This window comes from Sciurus carolinensis, chromosome 7, assembly GCF_902686445.1.
Source record: "Sciurus carolinensis chromosome 7, mSciCar1.2, whole genome shotgun sequence".
NCBI classification, from domain to species: Eukaryota; Metazoa; Chordata; class Mammalia; order Rodentia; family Sciuridae; genus Sciurus; species Sciurus carolinensis.
The window spans coordinates 46,641,334-46,663,656 of NC_062219.1; the positions used below are offsets into that span (position 1 = coordinate 46,641,334).

The 22,323-nt window shown below is 38.3% G+C and overlaps 1 protein-coding gene across 2 annotated transcripts in view; it reads right to left on the reverse strand.

The window, feature by feature from the left end:
• Dcbld1 (discoidin, CUB and LCCL domain containing 1) overlaps positions 1 to 4,028 on the reverse strand; it is a 57,645-nt gene extending 53,617 nt beyond the window's left edge. For both annotated transcript variants that reach the window (XM_047558821.1, XM_047558820.1), the window contains exon 1: positions 3,793 to 4,028. In XM_047558821.1, coding sequence (XP_047414777.1) covers positions 3,793 to 3,904 — 112 coding nt within the window. In that variant the 5' untranslated portion in view covers positions 3,905 to 4,028. The remainder of the gene's footprint in view (positions 1 to 3,792) is intronic.
• Between the last annotated feature and the right edge of the window lie 18,295 nt (positions 4,029 to 22,323).

Below are 22,323 nucleotides of genomic sequence, written 5' to 3' on the forward strand. Positions count from 1 at the left end.
TACCAGACAGGTTATGTGCAGTATCTCCTTAACAAAGAGAATAACCGATTACTCTCATATGTCTAGAGTTTACACTAAACTTTAGGACACACAGAGACAAATCCAAAACTCTATAGGATGTATTTCCATGACCAAGCTTTCTTTTATTTTCTGCCTTAACCTGACCAAAACCTTTGCCAAATTCTGTAATTAATTAAACTTCCCCATGCATCCTAAAAATAAAAACATAATTCCTCATAAATGTCAGATGTTTTACTCATTTCCAAGTTGCAGGATTTTTTTCCCATGGGTTTTTCAAGTCTGTCTCAGTACCGCAAGGTTAAAGGGTTTAAATTATGAGATGAAAAGTTAATAAATACAGTGTGGGGCATGACTCAGAGTTCAAATCCTGTTTTAATGACATGCTTTGAGCTCTCTTGCTTCCCTATGACATCTCTCTCTCTTCCTCTCTTTTCCCCTTGCACCATAAAAAAAAGGAATAATCCTTTTATTTGTTACTGAATCCTTTAACAAAACGTCTTTCTTAATGTTTCTAAGTGTTGCAAATTATGTCTGCTAGAACCAAGAGATATGGTACATACTGTCCTGCTGGCACATCCCCTCTTTTCTGCTGTGCTTCATTTAAAAGGCATCCTTACATGTAGAAATGAGCATGCAAGAGAGCTGGGCTTGATAAATTAATTAGTGGACACCGCAAACATACCTTCACAAAGAACTTCAGTAAGCTCTTTACTACTTAGTTTCCACTAATTAGGAAATGGTCTGAAAATATCTACTGAACACAAAGAGGGTTTTCAGTTCAACTCAAGAAATATTTATTGAGTGCCTCTGACAGATGCGAGGAAGACAAAGATGACAGCCCCAGTTATTGCCCTCCGGGAACTTATAAGACTATAGGACTGACTGAATCTCAGACTTTCTCCTAGACAGATAAGATCAGGGAAAGTCTGGGGGGAGTGTGGAAGGTGCCAGAATAATCTTGTACTTACTTTTTAAAAAGTCACTCACCTAAAACATCAGATATCAGTGGATCCCATGTCTAACCAAACATACATGACGGAGAACTGAAGAGCAGACCTTCTAAGAGTAACAAATGAAGAGCAAACTGTAAGCATCCAGGTTTTCAAGTGCAACTAACTCTTGGAAGTTTCTTCAGGGATCAACTAATTATTTTTATTTTCCCCCAGTACTTAAGTCAAATGAAGGAAATTCTTAGCACCCATTTGCAAATATTTTGGTGAAGAAAGAGTTAGAGATTTTTAGTCTGTGCAAATTCAACACAAGAATTAATGATATTTTATTCTACAATACACAAAGAATGTAAGTCTAATATCATCCCATTACACAAATGATTAGTCCTTCAGCCCAACCCTAAATGGTAGAATGAGACAGACATCATTACCCTGTGTACACGTATGATTACACAATTGGTATGAATCTACATTGTACACAACTATAGAAATAAAATGATGTACCCATTTGTGTACAATGAATCAAAATGTAGTCTGAAAAAAAAAAAAAAAGAAAGAAAGAAAGAAAAAAAGAAAATGTTTCCACCATCTCAAAGTTGATTTGAATCAGAATTACCTGGGGGAACTTTTGTGAAAGTGCATATTCCCAAACCCCACCTTCTGGAAATCTGATTCACAATAAGAACAGAGGTTTTTTTTTTTTTTTTTTTTTTTTTTTTTTTTTAATAATTGATATAATTTTTACTTATTGAATTATTGAATTTACCAGGGTAGAACAGAGGTTTTTTAAAGTTTCCAGAGAGATTGGTGATCAGATAGGTTGGGGAGCCTGGAGAATCCAGAAGCCTCAGACTCACTTGAATCCAAGAACAAAGAAAGGTAAAAATGCAAAAAAGGTATTTTTTTTCTCACTGAAAATAGACTATTACATTAAGGCAGCCCTCTTCTAAACATTGAGAGACCTGATATCATGTATGACCACCATCTGACTACATGCCTACATCATACATCAACTTGAAATGGGTATGCATGCTTAAACTTATGAACACTTGAAAAATACATGACTAAGTGCTAGTCTGAAAAATAACAGATGTTAAAAAAAAAAAAAAAAAAACCCAAACAACAAAATATTGACTATGCCTCTTCAATTAAACAGAGATTTTTCTTTCTACCCTGAAGATGTTTTTCAGTAAAGGACCTAAATATAAGCTTTACTTTTTTTGTTTGTTTGTTTGTTTGTTTGTTTAAAGTGCTGAGGATGGAACTCCCTGGCATGCTAAGCAAATGCTCTACAACTGAGGTACATCCTCAGTCATAACTTTACTTTTTGTGTGTGACTACATACCTGCATCTTTACCATCTTTAAAAAAAATCTAAATACATAGAATTCTTCACAGAAATTCAAATGACAATATTCTCTTCCATTGATCCTTGACAAAAAGGTGTCAAATTTGAAGCTCAGTAAGAATCTAAACAATCACACTTCCCAGAGAACTGTTCTGCAATGTGCCCAGGTAACAGCCTGGATAACTACATAAAATCTGAAATTTCATGGAGAGACAGGTGACAGCTTGGGCCAGATTAGTGCAGGGACATGCTTTTGGATAGATTCATTAATATACAATACTAAGGATGCATTTTCAAACAGTGACCTAAAAAAAATCTCTAACATTTCAAACGTCTATTGTAAAAATCCTATATATTTAATAAAACTTTACGTGTACATTACACACGTTACCATATGCTAGTACTGTGTTACTGTGACTGTCAACAAAGTGACTTTGGGGTTCGTTTTTTGACGAACTGGTATGCAAGAAAACTTAGGAACCACTACCAACTCCCTAAGTATCATGCTGGAATGGATGCATGATTCAGTGAAAAAAATGCCAGCGTTTGGTTTAGTTTTGAAATTTGTTTCACCAAAAAGCATATCGCCACCTGTCAACGATTCTGCATAGACTACCTGCTGTTAAATAACCTGTTATACAGGGGCAAAAGCAAGAGAGGAGAGGAAAGAAACTAAAGCTGAAAAAACTTGGAGGAAAGCTGGTCCGTCTAGCAAAAAAGAACTAATTAGGGAGGATTAATGAAGTAGAGCCACCTAGGACTGGTAAACCAGTTTCCGGCTTCAATCTGGTAGACAAGGAGAGGGTGAACTCGGTTGTGGGTTAATTAGTTCCAATTTGAAGTCAGGTTCGGAGATAAAGCAGCCTGGTCGGGAGATGACACTCTCAAATACCCTGGAAGGATCGGAGCCAAGCAGGACACTCGTGAGGCGAAACCGGCACTGTCCGGCCGCCTGCTCCTGGTCTACCTCGTGGGGAGGGGGAGGAACCCTCCCCAACCTTTCGGTACAAGCCGACGAACGCACACGCTAGGATTCCAATGCCGCGCGGGAGGAGCGGCACTGGGAGGGCCCAGCCGCCCAGCTTGAGCAGCTTGGTCAAAAGGAGGCTGGAGAGAACCGACCCCGCACACGACTCTCCCCTAAGGCGACCCCTGGGCCATGTCATTTCTCACCGGACCGGCAGAGTCAGAAAGTCTGGGAACTGTGTGATCTGGGTTGGGAGACGGGAAAGAGAGAAAGTGGAGCGGCGCCAAGTTGATTTTCTTGTTTGGTGGGGAAGGCAGGAGTTTGTGGGGGAGCGATCGGAATGCAGTAACTTATTTTACCCCGGAGCCGCGGCCTGGCAGAGCCAGCCGCAGCAGCGTAGGCAGCCAGCCCGACTTCCTCCCGCGCTGGGTCTCTCGGGCCGGGCCTGCCCCGCAGCCCGTCCGCAGCGCCCCGGGTCCCCTAGTCCGCCGGACGCGCTCTACTCACCCAGCTCCTCCGCCTGCAGCCAGAGCGGGGCGCAGACTGCGAGCAGCAGGGCCAGAAGGCCGGGTCCTGTAGCCCTGGCCAGCGCGCCGCAGCCGCGGGCGAGGGACACCATAGCCCCTCCGGACGCCAGCTTGGCAGGCTCGTCCTCCCTTCGACCGGCCCTGCGCCGCCGCTGCCGGGGCCGGGCCGCCTCCTCCGCGGGCGAGCGCGGCGCCTGGAATGGGGCGCAGCCGCTGCCCGGCACCGAATCCCATTGGGGCGGCCCTGCGCCCAGCCGGGCGGGGGCGTCTCCTGTCCCGCCCTGCCCTGCCCCGCCCCGCGCTGCGCTCTGGCCCCCAGAAGAGGGAGTAGTGTTCCCAGGCGGTGACCCGTGGCGGGGCCGGGGCTCCCCTCAGGGGAGCTCTCTTCTTCGCTTTCCCCTTGCCGGGACTCCACCTGTTCCATCACACGTGAACCTGGGAGCCAAAAGGACGCCAGGTGGAAAGACCTGTGCAGAGTGTCTGAGCGCGTGGCCGGCGCTGCAGAGACCCTTACCGTTCTTGACTTTGCCAACTCTGCAAGGGTTGGCACGCCAGTTATAGCAATACTGGAGGACTCGAAATAGTTTGATAATAGGCTGTTGACGGTGGCACGTAAAATCCAATTCAAGACCTCCCATTCATTCATTCATTCATCCACTCATTCCATTCATTCAGTTATTAGGTCAGGCAGAGTGCTAAGACCATGTGGTGCTTGGAGACGTTAAAGATAATAAGGCAAGCATATAATGCAAATTGCATTAAGTGACACGAAGGGTGTTCTTGTAGCACATTTTGGGAAATCTAATTAGATGAGGGGGCTGCGGAAGGGTGAGGAGTCTGCCAGAAAATGTCTTACTAAGTGACTTCTAGGCTACGACTTGGGGAGTGCGTGCGACTTGAAGAAGCTGAAGTTGGAGGACAGAAGTAACAAGTTTCTTTCAAGGACTTAGGGAAGAAAAGGCTGAAGGAGCATAGTGAACAGGTGGATGTATGGCCAGAGGTGAAAGTCAGTACAGCGCAGGGGCCAGAACGTGTAGGGCCAGGCAGGCCACAAAAAGGATGTTTAACTTGGTGCTCGCTAGTCACGGAAGGTTCAGACTGAACAGTGACACGGTTTGATTCTCTGAGTTTTGATTGACAAAGGCTTGGGGAAGGCATCTTGGAAGAGTGAATTACGAGCCTCTTACCGAGTAGCTGACTGGGGTAGTGACAGTGTAATTGGACGAGGTGCGATTAAGTACTCATTTTAAGGACTCTGACTTCTCTAGACCCCTAATGGTCTCCCAGCACTTCACTGCGCGAGGCCGTAAACTTCGCACTGCTCCGCGGTGCGCTGGGGTCATTACACCTGGAGTGAAGTGAGGGTGTACTGAGGGAGGGCAGAGAGGAAGCAGCAGCTGCTGCAAGACCAAGTATTGCCTGTCATGTGATCAATGGAATACCAGTGAGGAACTGCGTTCACACATCCTGTTCTTTTTGCCTCTGTCTTTATTTTTTAACTTTTGAGATTTAAAAAGAGAATTGTCTTTGGGACTTTGCTTTCTCAGAGGTACCGACCTTAGAGGGGGAATAACAAAACATTGTCCTTTAGAAATGAAACCCAACCAAGTGTTGAATCCTGAATCAGCCACTGACTGGAATTGATTTTTCTGGGCCTCAGTTTTATTAGGGGAATGTACTTAACTCTCCTGGTTGTTACAGATGAAATAATTATATATATAAAGTTCTATCATGTAAAGGAGGTACATTAACAGTAGACTTCATCATGTTTAAATTGAAAGTAAATCCACTTCCATGAAAATAATGGTCTTTGAATGTCTTTATGTGCGACATACACATAAGATATCTAGGGGCATGAAATCACTTCCTAACTCCAGCTTTCTTTTTAAATTTCTTTTCATTCTTTTTAAGAAAGTGAGTTTAGATAACTGCTGCCAGACTCCAACAGGTTTGGCCCTGTGAACTATGTAGGAAGCAATGACAATGGGAAGCATTGTTTATACCAGTGAGGAATGCATAGAGTGCAGCAGGTGGGCTCCCAGGGATGACCTTTTTCATTTCAGCCAATATCTTAATAGGAATGGCCTTATCTTGCTACACCAGAATCTGAGCCAGATAAAGGGAGAGATTTAGGATCTCGTAACAACAAGGAAATAAAAAGACCAGCTGGATTCTATTGCTTTTCATATGCTAATCTTTCCTCGAAATATAAAATAAAGTTTCTATTTAAGAAAATCATAATAAAAGAAAAATGTGAAGATACAATAGGTGATCAATTCTATTTTTGTATATAATGAAATATATAAGACTTATTGAATTAATACACGTAGTTCACATAGATTTTTGTTAAGGTCGTGTAACTGTTATAATCTTGAGAAGATTCCATTTTGAGTTTTTAAAATGATGCATTTGGGAACCTCTAATCCAAGTTCCATTAAGAAAAAATAATTTACTTGAATCTACCCACAAACATCTCACTAAGATGTGAAACATCCCTAGGGAAGAATCTTTCATAAAGTTACTTCACATTTAACCCTTCCCCCACTTACCATCTACTTTTTATTTTGCATATCTCTCTGCAACTTATCCTTATATTTGCTAGCTCTTCTGTAAAGATAGATAAGAGCTGGTCAGGGCCTGCCTTATTTAATATGTAAAATATGTGTTCTGTCTTGCTTAAGATAACAAAGTAAGATAAGTAAAATAAGGTAAGATACAATTCAAACAGAACTGTAAATCTAGTATGATTCTAAAGTAGTTAGAAAGCTTCAAAATAGATTGTGGTTCAATTTGATGACCTTGTCAATTTTATCCTCAACATTTAGTAACTCTAATTGTGACTCCATAAAAAGGAGATATGATATATAAAATTGAAACTCCTATGGATACCTACTTTCCGAACACTCTTCCCTTTCCTATTTAATTCAGTGCATGTTTTAAGCATTTTCAATTTGCAAAACAATGTGGTGAAGGTACAGTGAAAAGAAATGCAGTCAACTTCTCACTTATTTATGATCTAATAATAGAAATTTAAGAAAATTAATTCTATAGATCAATAAGTCAAATGATAGGATATGTTCAGGGTGCTATGGAATCACAGAGGAGGGGTATATAATCTGAATTTTTAATGCCTGGGAGGATCCAGGAGGGGCCAAGACAGTAACTAGAAGGAAAAATAATGTTTGTCAGATGATTGAACTTGTGAGAAAACTCAGAAATAGAAGTTGCAGGGTGTTTATAAACAGTGGAACCGTAATTCATCAGTGAGTTTGAGTCTGAACCAGTGAGAGGGGCAGGAGTAGGATCTGGGACTCCTGGGAAGAATGAAAGTGAAGGAATTTGTTCAAATGTCCATTTTAAAGAAATCACTCTAGCTGCAGATTGGACAATGGATTGGAAAGGGAGGTAAGGAGATCAATTAGGAGGTTGTCACAATTCTCCAGACTAAACATGCTAGAACTTAGGTCACTTTCACTCAAAGTCGGGGGAGGTCCCCAGATCAGCAGCCTCTGCATCTCCTGGAAGACTGCTAGAAATGAATACTCCTGTCTTTACACTTACCTGACTTTTGATTTCAATTTGTATTTTTTTGGTACAAGGGATCAAACCCAGGGGTGTTTAACCACTAAGCAACATCCTTTCATTTAGAGACAGGATGCTGAGTTACTAAGGACCTCTCTAAGTTGCTGAGGCTGGTCTTGAACTTGTTGTCCTCCTGCCTCAGCCTCCCAACCTTCTGGGATTACAGGTGTGCGCCACTGTGCCCATCCAGAATCTACTTTTTTTTATTTTTTATTTTTTGTGTGCTGGGGATCGAACCCAGGGCCTTGTGCTTACAAGGCAAGCACTCTACTGACTGAGCTATCTCCCCAGCCCCCAGAATCTGCATTTTTAATATGAACCCAGATCAGGATAAAGCCATGGTCATTTCTGAGAGATAAAGTGTGGAAAAATAAGACATGTTTAGTCTTAGGATGCAGGCAGGGGGAGAGAAGAAAGTTTAAATTCTAAATTCAACAGTGAAACTAATTTGAATTGTCTACATTATTTCCTCATCTCTAACTTCCTGTTGATTTTTAAAAAACTTTTGTTAGTGCTATTCATCACTTAACTGTGTCATCTAAGCTCCAGAAAGGATTCTTAAATGCTGTAGCTCACTGTGTCAAGATATTACCCTCCAGTCCTCTCTCTGAGGCCCAGAAACTTGATTTATGTCAATGTATTGATGGGGAGATACTGCTCCATGTAACTTAAATAACAAGTATATAAACTGGTATTAATGCCTATTTACAAATTAACAGTGAGAACAGTAAATTGTGGAGAACATTTTCCTTAGCCTGAAAACTTGTGGAAGCTAGAATCATTCAGTTTATTAGTTGAACATGAAAGAAAAGTAAGGACAAGTATTTGAGTGGTTCTGATGTTTGAAGGTAACAAAGAGAACTGGATCCTTCCCACTCCTCACTCTTGTTAAAGAAAAAATTATTTTGACACTCATAAACATGGAAAAATGAAGACTTTTTGCAGGGTTATTATAATGGGTGACAGGGGAGAGCTCAACTCTTCAAAACAGCCAGGAATTTCCAACCAATGAGCAGAGTGAGGGGAAGAGGTGGAAAATTAATTAGATGAGGCAACTACATAACTATATAACATAACATAAATAAGTTTCTTTACCACATAGCTTTTCCAGCCTTTAATGTGTTCTGTAAATCTCACCATGAGAATATACCTGTTCCTGGGAACATGATTTGGAAACAGCTGTCTTAGAAATGCCATAAGAACTAACTCAGATTAAATACATGAAAATTCTTCAAATACTATGTTTTAAAATGAAAAAAACTTATTTACTGAACCTATTATTTTCCAAACATATTTGAAATTTTGTTTTCATTTTTGTTTTTGGATGTGTGAAGAGAGGGTGGGTCAATACATGGTGGGTATTTGTTTTTGCTTTCCCAAATATACTCAGTGGAGACAGAAGAATCAGGGTGGGATAGCTTTATACTTTTGACTTCCCATTACCAACTCCATGGTTTGTTTCTGCTGTCCCTAACTCCGTGTGAGATTAAGATGGAGGAGACAGACAAGTGTGGAGTGCTCAATAGAGCAGCTAGAGGAGAGCTCCAGGCCTTTCTGTCTGCAGTGTTCCCATCTCTAGCTCTGAAACTCAGGATGCCGCTGTGCCCTGGGCCATTGGCCTGGGTGAGGAGGGAGGGAGTGGAAATTGGAAAGGCTCACTTCCCTCTGGCAAGCAGAGCCAGGGTCCTTGTAACTCTGGGACGTCTTCCCAGAATTACGCATGTTTACAACAACACAACTGCCATTTGGAACCCCTCAAGATAAAGCAGAAGAACCTCCATTTCACCCATGAGGGCAGCAAACAATTGAGACCAAGGGCTAAGTCTCAGAAGGGTTAGCTAACAGGTTCAGGTACCTCACCCTTTGTGCTCTGGTCCTTCCATCTGAACCTAGAACAGAGTAGGAAGAGCTAGAGAGGAAGCCTAGGAAGCAAGTGGTCAACAGGGAGATGACAGAAGCAGGAAGAGGATGCCATAGGTCAGGTAAGGGGTTTTAGGGTACAAGGCTGAGTCTCTCCAACATTGAGGCCAAGACTGACTTCAGGCCTTTAGGCTGTGACCACTGAGAGATTAAAACCAATGTGATCAGAGCTGGGGAGGCTGAGAGGAAGGGATAGGAGAACAGAGCAGCCCACAGCACATTTTTACCTTGTACCAGGAGCTTAAGCTCATGTAATATATGGGCCAGAGAAGGGCCCAGAAAAGGAGACAGAGAACTGGGGTCTAGGCCTGGCTACATACACTGCTCCCTGGTGCAAGTCCCTTCTCCACTTTGGTCTTCGGTTTATTCATTTCCACAGAAAGGAGGCTGGATGGGAAAATCCATAACACTTCCAACTTGCCCATCTGAGATGCTATCCTGATGCTCACATGAACCTCTGGGGAAGAAGAGGCCATCTCCTGGGGTCTCTGGAAAGCATTACTGGAATTTAAAACATTAAAATAAGCCAATCAGAAACAAAAAAGACTTCTTGAGAAGAAGTGGTCCCAGTGCCCTGGCTTCCCATTGTGATTGTCAGATGTTCAGATCTGAAAACTGAAGGTACACAAGAACAGGTAACTGCTGTGGATGGGGTGAGAAAGCACACCCAGGGAAACACCCAAGAAGAGTTTGCAGTGGCCACAGAAAGGAAGTTGTGATGATGGTACAAATGAAGGATCGCCATGCACAAGCCTCTCTGGTGGAGGTCTCTGGTAAGAAGGAAGGTCATGTGCATGGAGGACGCGGAGATCGTGGGAATTATACTTTCTCCTCACTTTTGCTGTGAGCCTAACACTGCTCTAAAAATAAATTTTACTGATCGAAAAAAGAACAATCACGCATCTTTCTTTTCTAAAGTCTTTTACTTCCTACTTTCACAAATTGTATCCCCCCAAAAATCCTCATTTTGTTAAATATGTGAAGAATTGAATCTCTCCTTGTTTGAGAAAAGACAGACTTTGGCTTTTCAAAGAGGATTTCCCCTACCATTTTCTCTGAAAATCTTAATGTTTCTGTCATAGAACTTGAAAATGATCATGACTCCAAGTCAAACCAAGACAATCATAGGTCAGAAGAAAATGGAAAATCTTGAAATGAAGAAATTGAATTTAAAAAAAAAATTCTGAAGTGTTTTATCCAGAAAATTCTCTTGGTTAGTGGACCTTTTCTTAAAGTAGAGAAAGTAGAGTTAGGAAATCTAGAGTACCTCATCCTTGGTTAGCTGAAGTCACATGGGAAACCAGGTCGTCTATTTCCATCTTCCCTCTCCTTGTCCCCTTTTATTCTTACCACCCTTTTTTTCTGCCTTCTCAAACTTAACCAAATAAGATCTTTAAGGGTACAGTTTGACAGACTGTGTTAAAAAATGAGCTAAATAGTTGATCTTCTGCCCATTTTCTATCTGTCCCTCTTTGCAACTCTAAAGGGTCCTCCATTCTTACATTTCGAACCATTTTACAAAGTATTTTCCAATTTGTTTTTTGGTTTTTTTTTTGGTACCAGGCATTGAACTGAAGGTTGTTTAACCACTGAACCACACCCCCAGTCCTTTTTATTTTTTATTTTGAGATAGGGTCTCACTAGGTTGCTTAGGGCCTCATGAAATTGCTAAGACTGGCTTTGCACCTGCGATTTTCCTGCCTTAGCCTTCCTGAGCTGCTACGATTACAGGCATGTACCACCACACCTGGCTACTTTTCCCTTTTTAAAATATCCCATAGATCTCTCTGAGATGTTAACAGAACACATCTTAATAGAGATTTACTTTTAGGAAGAGCAGTTGAATACTTGAAGCATTAATCTAGTCTTATTTCCTAAGCCAAAGTTTTCTGTCCCAGTTGCATTTATTCCTAAGGCTTCCTCTGAGAGGTAGGACAGACTTCACTCTCTTCCTGACTAACAATGGAACTTGGAATTAAGGGCCATTCATCAGATTTGGGTCCTGATGACCCATGGCATCTTTACACCTACATTCTTAAATCTACATTTCCCTCGGTAATTGTCAGGGACCAAGAAGTTCTCATTCTGAGAACATTCTGACCCTTACAATAAGCAGCAGCGCCCCTCCCCCCTCTCCTGGCTGATAATTCTGACAGTATGGCGTCTATGGCACCCACGGCTTCTCTTCCGGGACTACACTTTCCCGCCGGCGCGAACTTCACCTTCCCGCCAGCGCGAATTTGCACCCTATCAGGAACCCAGCAGAAGAATACAACCAACCAGGCTGCACCTCCTCATACCCCTCATTCCCTCAGCATAAATACCCGTGAGAACAATAAAAATTTGCAGCTTGATCAGAATTCCTGTCTTGCTGTCTCTCCCTGCGTCTCTTGTCCCTTCATTCCTTCTCTCTTAGGTTTGCGGTCTGCGTTGATGTCCCGCGGGTCGGGACAAGTAATTAACTATAACTGGGATTCAGAGAGCAACCTTAGGATATCTGGAGTCACTAAACCCTCCCTGGAAGGCCAAGTCAATTCTGATTTTCATTGAAAAAGCAAGTCCAGTTGATTTCTAATTAGAGACACGACAGAACACCATTAAAATAACAAAGCACATTATAAAATGTCACAATGTTGACATTTGAAAATTGACAGTTGAAAACGTTGAAAATTGTTGAGACTAAGCCAAAGACCAAAATGAGGCCAGAAGTAAGACTAGGATGGGGATCTCCAGAGACAAACAAAAAAAACCACCTACTTTGGGAACAAAGTCTACTCACTCATAAATATGGTAAATTTCCTGCTGTTCCTTAAATGTCATCACTCAGAGAATAAAAGTACAACAGTGGAAATGATAGGTTGTGGAACTTAAGTTTTGTTGGGGGTCTCAGGTACTCTTACTGAGTGTATTAAGGGAGTAGTTGCTTCTGCTAGTGGACAAGACTGATGAGATCATCTTAAAGCAGCCATATCCTTTCTAGCTACCTGCCTTTTATGACCCGAAGGCTTATTTTCCCCTTTGTTCTTCTGTATATTTTATCACAGAAATTCCATAATCCTCTTAATTCACTCTGCAGAAAATCTGCTCTAGAAATGTACTATGTGATCTATTATCAAAATACATTCTACAGAAGGAAGCTATTGGAATTCTTTTTGCAAAGATAGAATGGATTTTTTTCTTTATTCTTTCCACCAGGTACAACTAAAAATTCAGAACATTAGAACTTATAATAGGGGCTGGGGATATAGCTCAGTTGGTAGAGCGCTTGACTAGCATGAAAAAGAACCTGGGTTCAATCCCAAGCCCTGCCAAAAAACAAAACAAAACAAAAACAAAAAAACAATCCCCCCAAAACAAACAAACAAAAAACAAACAAACAACAACAACTAAACCAGAACATTATATAACAAACCTAAGAAGATTTTGGAAGGAGAATAGGAAGCAGACTGCTTAGAGGTATTGGATCATGAGGAATGACATAGTAGTGAGCTCCCTGGGTTTTCTTCTTGCATGCATATCACAGAAGTGAAGCTGAAAAAGACTACAAGCAGCAAACATCAATGGCTACAGACCAAACAAGAACAAAACCAAATAACAAGAAAGAACAAAAGCCAGTTCTCAGAAAAGGATCAGCAGAGCAAAGCGGAAGGTTCTTAGCTAGTAACTAATCTAATCCATCCAAGGACCACAGACAAAGCTGTGGTCCTGTTCTCACATATACCATCAAAGAACCCTGCCTATAAAGTCAGAGAAAGACATCTAAAACAGAAGGCTTAAATAAAACCCCAAGTCTCACAGCATAATAGAAAAATGTCCAGGTTTCAATCAGTTATACCAATAACAAAAACCCTGAAACTGAATGAAGAAAAAAAAAATTAAATCAAAGATTGTAAATCAGCCATGATAAAAACACTTCAAAGAACAAATATGAAAACACTTGAAATGGTAATAGCAACAAAATAGAAAAAAGACTTAGCAATAAAATAAAAGGCATAAAGAAGAATCAATTAGAAATTTTGGTACTAAAAAACACTCTAACAGAAATTAAAAATTCAATGGATGGGCTAAACATCAGAGTGGGAAGGAAGAAGGAAAGAAGTGTGAACTGGAATAGAACAGTGGAAATTGCCTTATCTGAATAACAGAGAGAAAAATAGGCAAACACACAAAACTGAACAAAGATTGTGAACAGAGTTTCAGGGACCTTTGGACTATAACATAAGATCTGAAAATAGTGCCCTGGGAGTGCCAGGAGAGGAAAGAAAGATCATGGCTGAAAGGATTCTTGAAGAAATACTGTCTAGAGCTACCAAATTTAGCAAGAGACAAAACCAACCAAATAATAACAGAAAGACCCTACAGTTTGTAAAGGTGAGAAAACCCCAAGCAGGATAAACCCCAAGAAATATATGACAAGAACATCATAATAAAACTTCTGAAAACTGAAGGAAAAAAAAAAGATAAACTCTGGAAAGCAATCAGAGAAAGGCAACATTTGGGTTTGGGGGAAAATGATTAAAATGTTGTCAGATTTCTCACCAGAAATCATGGAGACTATAAGGAAGTTATAGCGGTGGTGCTTCAAGAAGAGTCAACCCAGAATCCCACACCCAGAGAAAATGCCTTTCAAGAATGAAAAAGTCAACACATTCTCAGAAGAAGGAAATAAAGAATTTTTCTCTAGCAGATGTGTCTAAAAAAAAATAGCTAAGGATATTCTCTAAACAGAAAGGAAACAACAAAAGAAGAAACTTTGTAATATTAGGAAGGAAAGAAGAACACAGTATCAAAAATTATGGGCAAATAAAATAAACTTTCCTTCATATTTTGAATGTTTTAAATTATGTTTAATGATTGAAGCAAAAATTATAACACTGTATAATGTGGTTAAAATGTTTGTAAAACTAATATACAAGATAATTCTATTATAAATGGGATAAATAAAGGCTAGTAAGATTTCTATACTTGAACAGAAAAAAATAATGGCATTAGTAAACTATAATTAATATCTATATGTCCATATCTGTCTCTCTATCTACCTACCTAAAGTATCTAATTAATAAAAGGCATATAACTGGGTGTGATGGTGCATGCCTATAATTCCAGCTACTTGAGAGGATAGGACAGAGGATCACAAGTTCAAAGCCAGCCTGGGCAAGTTAGCAAGGCCTTGTCTCAAAATGAAATGTGGGGCTTGGAATAAAAACTTTAAAAAGGGCTAGGAATGTAACTCAGTGACAGAGACCTTGGGTTCAATCTCCAGCACCACAAACAAATAAACTTAAGAAAATATAAAAGGACATAGAAAGAGACACTCAAAAACACTTAGTTGAATGTGAATAGGATTCTAAAACATGTTCAAGTAACTCATAGGAAGTCAGGGGAAAAAAAAAACAGAAATATGCAAATCAGAGAAAACAGAAAACAAAAACCCTAATGGCACACTTAAATCTATTTCATGATCCAATTCTGTGCTGTCAATAAGAAACCCCCTTCAAATCTAATAATGTAGGGAGGTTGAAAGTAAATGAATGGAAAAAAAATATACCATGCAAACACAAAAGAGTAGTGGGAGTGGCTAAATTGTCTGATAAAATGACTTAAAGGAAAAGTAAATTATCAGACAGAGATGGACATTCCGAAAGACATAGCAATCCTAAATGTGTACATATCAACAATAGAGTCAAAAAGTATGTGAGAAAAAATTGACAGAGAAAATAGAAAACACATAATTGTGACTAGAAACTTATGTCTCAATAATTGATGGAACAATTAGGCAGGAAATCAGAACTGGCATGAACTCAACACTGCCATTGGTCAACTGTATCTATTTACATTCATAGAGCATTCCACACTAAAAAAGCAGAACACACATTCTTTTCAATCATCTGCAATACATGTCCTAAGATAGTGTATCCTGGGCCATAAAATAAACTTCAACTAACTTAAAATAATTACATTTATACAATGTATTCTTTGATTATAGTGGAATCCAACTAGAAATCAGTAACAGAAATACTTCAAGGACTTTGAAAAAGAAGAGCAACCTAGAACTTGGTATGACTAATTTGCACAATATACTAGAGGTAAACATTTAGATGTCATTTAGAATCACTCAGAAATGAAATACTTAGGTACAATACTATCAAAACATGTCCAGGACTTAAATGCTTAAAACTGTAGAACTCTGTACATAGCATCTAAAGATCTAAACAACAGGTGAACTATACTTTACCAGGAAATCTCAACCTGGTAAAGATGTCAGTTCTCCTGAAATGAATATGTTTATTGCTATTCCCACAAAAATCTCAATAATATTTTTATAGATATAGATAGGATTATCTAAAATTTATATAGAAAGCAAAGGAACTAGACCAGTTATAATTTTTAAAAAGTCAAATTAAGTGGAAAAAATAGTTCTTCCTCACATCAAGACTTAATTGACAGTTAAAGTAATCACGAGTGTTTGATACTGGAGGAGAAACAGATACATAGATCAGTGGGACCTAACACATAACCCAGAAATACACCCATACTAATATGACAAGTTGTTTGTAAGGAAAATAAAAGTGAAAAAACATTTCAATAGAAGAAAGATAGACTTTTGGCAAATGCTGAAGTAGCTGGGTATCCACCATCAGAAAACGAAGTGGGAGAAGGAGAAGAAGGAAAAAAACAAAAACAACAACAACAACAAAAAAAAAAAAAAAAAGAAGAAGAAGAAGAAGAAGAAGAAAAAGAGAAGACTCTCAATCCATGTTTCAGAACATAAAAAAAAATGATTCAAGTGGATTATGGTCTTCAACATAAAATGTCTATTTATGGAATTTCAGGACAAAAAGAATCTAGGGCTTGGTAGAAAGTTCCTAGATGTGATATCAAAAAGCACTATACAAAAGGGTCACATTGTTAAATTAGAGTAATTCTAAGTGAAAAACTTTTACTATGCAAGAAATCCTGCTAAGATGATGAAAAGATTTGTTATAGAGAGAAGAAAAACTATTTGCAAACATGTATCTGACAAAGGATTAGTTTCTATAGTGTATATACAATTTTAAATATTCAACAGTTAAAAGACAGTCACATGAGAGAATAGGTAAAAGACAAGAAGTAGATTCACAGAAGATGCTATGTGGATGATGAATAAACACAGGATATGTTCTACTTTATTAGCCATTAAGGGAATACAAGTTAAAAAACTATAAAGAGTTATCAGGACCTAGTTATCACAACAGCTAAAATAAAAATGGCAACACCACCAAATACTGGTGAAGACATGGAGAAACTGGGTCACTATACATTACTGGTAGGATTATAAGATGGTGTAGCCAATCTGGAAAATAGTCTGGTGATTTATTGAAATACTAGACATGCAACCACCACATAAACTACAGAATAGCAACCACATTCATGGTATTTGTTCTGGATACAGGAATTCTTACATTCATATAAAAAACTGTACACAAATGTTAATATCAACTTTATTCATAACTAACGCCTATAAACAATTCAGGTGTCCTTCAATGAGTGAATGGTTAAACAGAGCACTACACCCCTATCACGAAATACTCTTCAGAAAAAACAAACTACTGATATACGCAACATCTTGAATGAATCTCCAGTTTCTTTCAAGATTACACTGAGTGAAAAAAGCCAATGCCGAAAGGCAATGCACTATATGATTCTATTTCTATGACACTCTCAGAAGGATACAATTATAGAACTAGAGAACACATTAGTGGTTGCCAAAAGTTAAGGAGAGGAGTGGTCCTGGTAAGATGTGAGTGAGGCTATAAAAGGGCAACATAAGGGATCCTTAAGATCACACATATGCTCTGTATCAATCTGTCTTAATGTCAGTATCCTGGTTGTGACATTGTTGCATAGTTTGATGATGGTACCTGTGGGGGCACTTAAGCCAAGAGCACACCAGCTCACTACCTACTATTTCACTGCATGTGAATACAAAATTATCTTAAATTAAAAAGTTTTTTTTTTTCCTTAAAGCTGCTGAGTATGCATACTGTACTGGAAGGACCACAGCAAAACAAGGCTCCAATGGAAGACCTTGCAACTTCCATGTCAACCTGGAGATATTAAATGAGTTTGGGTCTTTATCCTTTGATTTGGGTTTGGCTTGATTTAAGCGTGGCTTGATTTGTGAGTTTCTGCTCAGGTTTGAACAACAAACTTTTTCTCTTCTCATTCTTCAGTCTACTGTCTAGAGCAATTTTATGCATATTCACTGAAGGAGTTAGGTGAGGGTATTCTTATTCAACTCCCATTCTGTAGTCACTAAGTCTATTTATCCATACAACCCTGAGACTAAAACAAAACAAACTTTCCTACTGAAAGCAAAGGTATTATTTTATTATTATTTTATCATTTCTATATATATAAAATAGGTCACATAAAGTTTGTAGACAAACTCACCATATAGCTTGATTCTGTGGGAAAACATAAAACTGCCAGGCATGGTGGTGCACTCCTGTAATTACAGTGGCTTGGGAGACTGAAGCAGGAGGATCATGAGTTCAAAGCCAGCTTCAGCAACTTAGTGAGACTCTGTTTCAAAATAAGAAATAAAAAGAGCTGAGGATGTGGCTCAGTGGTTAAGTGTCCCTGGGTTCAATACCTGGTACCCCGCAAAAGAAAGAAAACAAAACCTAAAAAACCTGAGTAGCCTATCTGAAAACATCACCAGAAAAAAAAATGCAGACTCATTTAGGGGTGTCAGAGAGAACAAAAGTATAACAACAAAGCAACTTAATTTAATAATTTTTTTTGTAAAAAATTAAGGATTTATATTTTGCAAAGAACACAATGGGCAAAAGGTATAGATAGATGAAAGATTAGGAAAAGATTTATAACTACTAAATACACAAAGGACAAATATTTATAATATGTTCATATCCACAAATCCCCCCAATACAGAAAATTTTGCAAAAAAAATGGGTAAAGGATATTACAATCATTCACAGAATCCCAAATGTCTAGCAAGCATATAAAGAGCTGTTCAAACTTATACGTAATCAGATAAATGTGAATTCTTTAAAATGCAACGAGATACCAGCTTCTATCCATAAGCATGGTAAAAATAAAAAGATATACTAAATTAGATGGGGTTTTTGGGTAAGAGGAACTCTCCCGCTCTGCTGGAGGGAATGTAGACTTGTACAGCCATCCTGGATGGTAATCTGACTGTCCTCAATCAAACTATGTAGACATAGTGCTTGCCATGACTCTAAGGGGATATATGCAAGAGGTGGAGAAACTGAGATGTCCATCATTTGCACAAGGAGCACAAGAAATGGGATGAGTGTACATCCTGAGATACTATATATTGTTTAGAAGCAATGAACTTTTATGTATAACAGCACAGAAAGACCTTACCAACATGGTATAGAGCAAAAAAATGTAAGGCCCAGAATGGATCCTTAAATTTATATGAAGTTTTACTCAAACATCAATGATTTTTTCCAAGCTGCATGATGCATAAAAATTCAAGAAAACTTATGCCTTATTATAACTGTTGCCTATAAGGGGAAAGAGAGCAGAGATAATATATGAATAGTGTGTTAATAATGTAAATAAACAACAGAGGACTTTAAATGGATGCTTGATGATATTATGACATGAAATGAGTATGGTGAGCTTAACCCGGATGCCTTACATAATCAAAGGGGGGAAGAGATGAAGTCAGGGAAGGCTGATTATATGGAATTGAAAGCCAAACAGACTTAATGTAAACATCAGCTAAGAGGTTTGGGTAAATTGTGAAAGACACACAAAGCATGCACAGCTCAGCCCCTCCTACGTCTTTTGGGAAAAAGCCTCCACTGCGTGGGACAGCTTAGGTTCAGGGCTCCTAGAATTGGGAGGGCAAAATTGCCCCTCTGTAGTTTAACCAGTGGCCCAACTGGGTCCCATATTTCCAATGGAGTTATTAGTAGCTTCCATTCTTTATCATTCAAATTTGCTTACCAAGATGGTGCTGTCTATTAGGAGTACTTCTTGGTGTGCAGCTTCCATAGTCTTGTTGATAATTTTAACTGTGTTGCTGTTATTATTTGGCAACCAATTTTCCTACCGTCTTACCCACCAGGATCAAGTACAGCCTGGACTTGACCAAAAGCAGCTTACTGAGGTGGGGAGTAAAGGTCATGTTCTCACTGCCAGAGGGAGTGAAGCAGTTGTGGGAGCTTCTTATCAGAACTTGTTGACTAGGGTTTGTATGTAAAATTATGTTTACAGAGCAAACAAACTTGCTTATCAGGCTTTTGTGCTGGATACTCTAAATTATTACTATGTGACTAGGGTGTGGGATGCTAGAAAAATGAAAAGGGAATTGTGGGCAGGCTGGGAACACAGGCAGCAAAAGAGATAGCAAGGGAACCAAATAACATTTAAGAAACTTAGTAATCATAGGAGGACCTCCTACAACACAATGGCTGATGTCCCTAACCTCAGGACAAAGGTAATTTTTTTATTCAATATATTCTGCTCATTAAGTGAGAAAATATCAAATACACTTTCAATAGATTGTCACTTTCAAAAATGGAGGAACTTTAGATTATGTAGAGGGAAATGAGAGGGTGGAGCATGTAGGGATATGAAAAATGGTGGAATGAGATAGACATCGTTACCCTATGTACATGTATGATTACACGAATGGTATGAATCTACATCGTGCACAACCATAGAAACAAAAAGATGTACCCCATTTGTGTTCAATGAATCAAAATGCAGTCTGTAAAAATTAAAAAAAATAAAAAATAAAAAATTCAAATCATGTGTGAAAAAGTTTTTAAAAAAAGACATTTAAAATGGTAACAAGAAATTAGTAATGTACAACACTAATTACCTAATCTTATTAAAAAATGAGATATGAGTTAATATTACTATTTTAAAATAATCATGCATATATAAACTCTACTTTTATGTTCATTTAAAAATGTATACCTTATCCTTCTCTGTGGTTATCTAAGTAATAAAGCCGTAATTATGGATTCTTTACAGTTTCAAAATCTTTTCTAAAACCAGTTAAATGTGTTTTAAACAAAGAATTATCTTCAATTGAACCATTATATTGAATGCCCCACTGCTTTAAAGAATGCTGTGAATTTGCATTATGCCTGTTTTATCTTATGCAATTATAGACTTTGATCAGAAGAAACATAAATAGTAATCTGTAATAAATTTATATTACATATATAGCTGAGTTTACAGAAATTCTCTTCAATCTAGATTAATAATAATAATGACTTTTAACTTAATTTCTTTAATCCCAATTGGAGGAAAATCTTGGCTGACATTAACGTTTCTAATATCATTAGAAGAATATATTGTTCAGTGTGTTAGAAACATAAACCTGATCTCTGCAAACATCATATTCACTCAGATGTACAGATCTTCATGCATGTTGACTTAGAAGGAATCAATATGAATATGAGTAGACACCTTTATAATACAGAATGTAAATCTGCTGGGAATTATTTATCTATCCCATATATTATGGAAATAGAACATAAAATTTTAAATTATTATTATTTTTGCTTAAAATGCAATATGAGATCACTGTAAAACAATGAAATATTGCAAAAGTATGGAACAGAATCTTGTGTGTTTTTAATTCCCTTTCTTTCACCCTACCCAGATACTCTTTGTTACATTTCATGTGACTCCTCCAGAGCTTCCAAAACTGACCTTTCATTTTTGCTACAAGAGCATTGCTAGTTTAATATAATTATTATACCATGACTATCTTGCCCATCACATAGATACAATTTTTAAATGCCAATAAAATTTGGTTTAACATATGTAAAGTTATAATAAGAACTTTGAGGAATCATTTTGTTAGGACTCACTGCACAATCCATTCTTTTGCACAAGAAAAGCTGGTTAGGCCTGTTTTTCTTGTTTCCTACAATCTCCCTGGCTCAGTCCAGTTTTACCCAAAATGTTTATATACTCATTTACTTTTAGACTATCTGTATATATTTTACTTTTAATAAATCTAGGACAAAATTAATTTTCTACCTTTTTTCTTTGTAGGAAAAAAATCAGCTTGTACTGGAATATACCTTACACTTTGAGAAAGCAATAGTTGCCTCTGACAAATCAAGAAACATTTTTGGAATGATTATGACTAAGGTCTTTGGGTCTTCAATAGATACAAAAACTGAAAGATTTGTCATTTCATGATTTTAAGTGCTGTAACCCACTCTTGGCTTTTCAAGTAGGGTTGAAGAAGTAGAAGAATAATTAAATAAGTGGATAAAAGTACTTATTAAGTTAATTAATAAATAAGTGACTTTAATAGGAATGTTACAATATTTTATTATCAATAATTGAAAATACAAATGGTTCTAAGTCAATTCATTAAATCACTCATTTGTTGCTTTTTTTTTTTTTTGGTATTGGGGATTGAACTCAGGGGTGCTTAATCACTGAACCACATCCTAGCCCTTTTTAATATCTTATTTAGAGACAGGGTCTCACTGAACGGCTTAGGACCTTGATAAGCTGGTGAGGCTGGCTTTGAACTCATGATCCTCTTGCCTCAGCCTCCCAAGCCTCTGGGATTGCAGGCATGTACCACTGCACCCAGCTTAGTACATTCAATCATCTAACCATGGTTCATTCATCCATTCATCTTTCTGTCCATCTATTCCTTCAAAAAGTACTTTTTTGAATACCTTTTCTTGGTATGGCACCATGGAGGATATTAAAAAAACAAACATAGAACAAAGATCAATGGCATTCCCAAGAAGCTAAACATGTATGTGTCAGAATTGCAATGAAAATTAAAGACACCCACAGATGACTAGGTTTCCTAACAATGCCAATTTCATCTGATTGAGTATAGATAAGACAGGTGATGGTGGTAGGAATATTTGAACTACACTGTGATCCCCCAGACTCAGCTTCAAACTGATCCGAAAGTCCATTATTCAGTTTCATCATTTTTCTCAGTGTTCAGTAATGTGTATTACACTTAAAAACTATC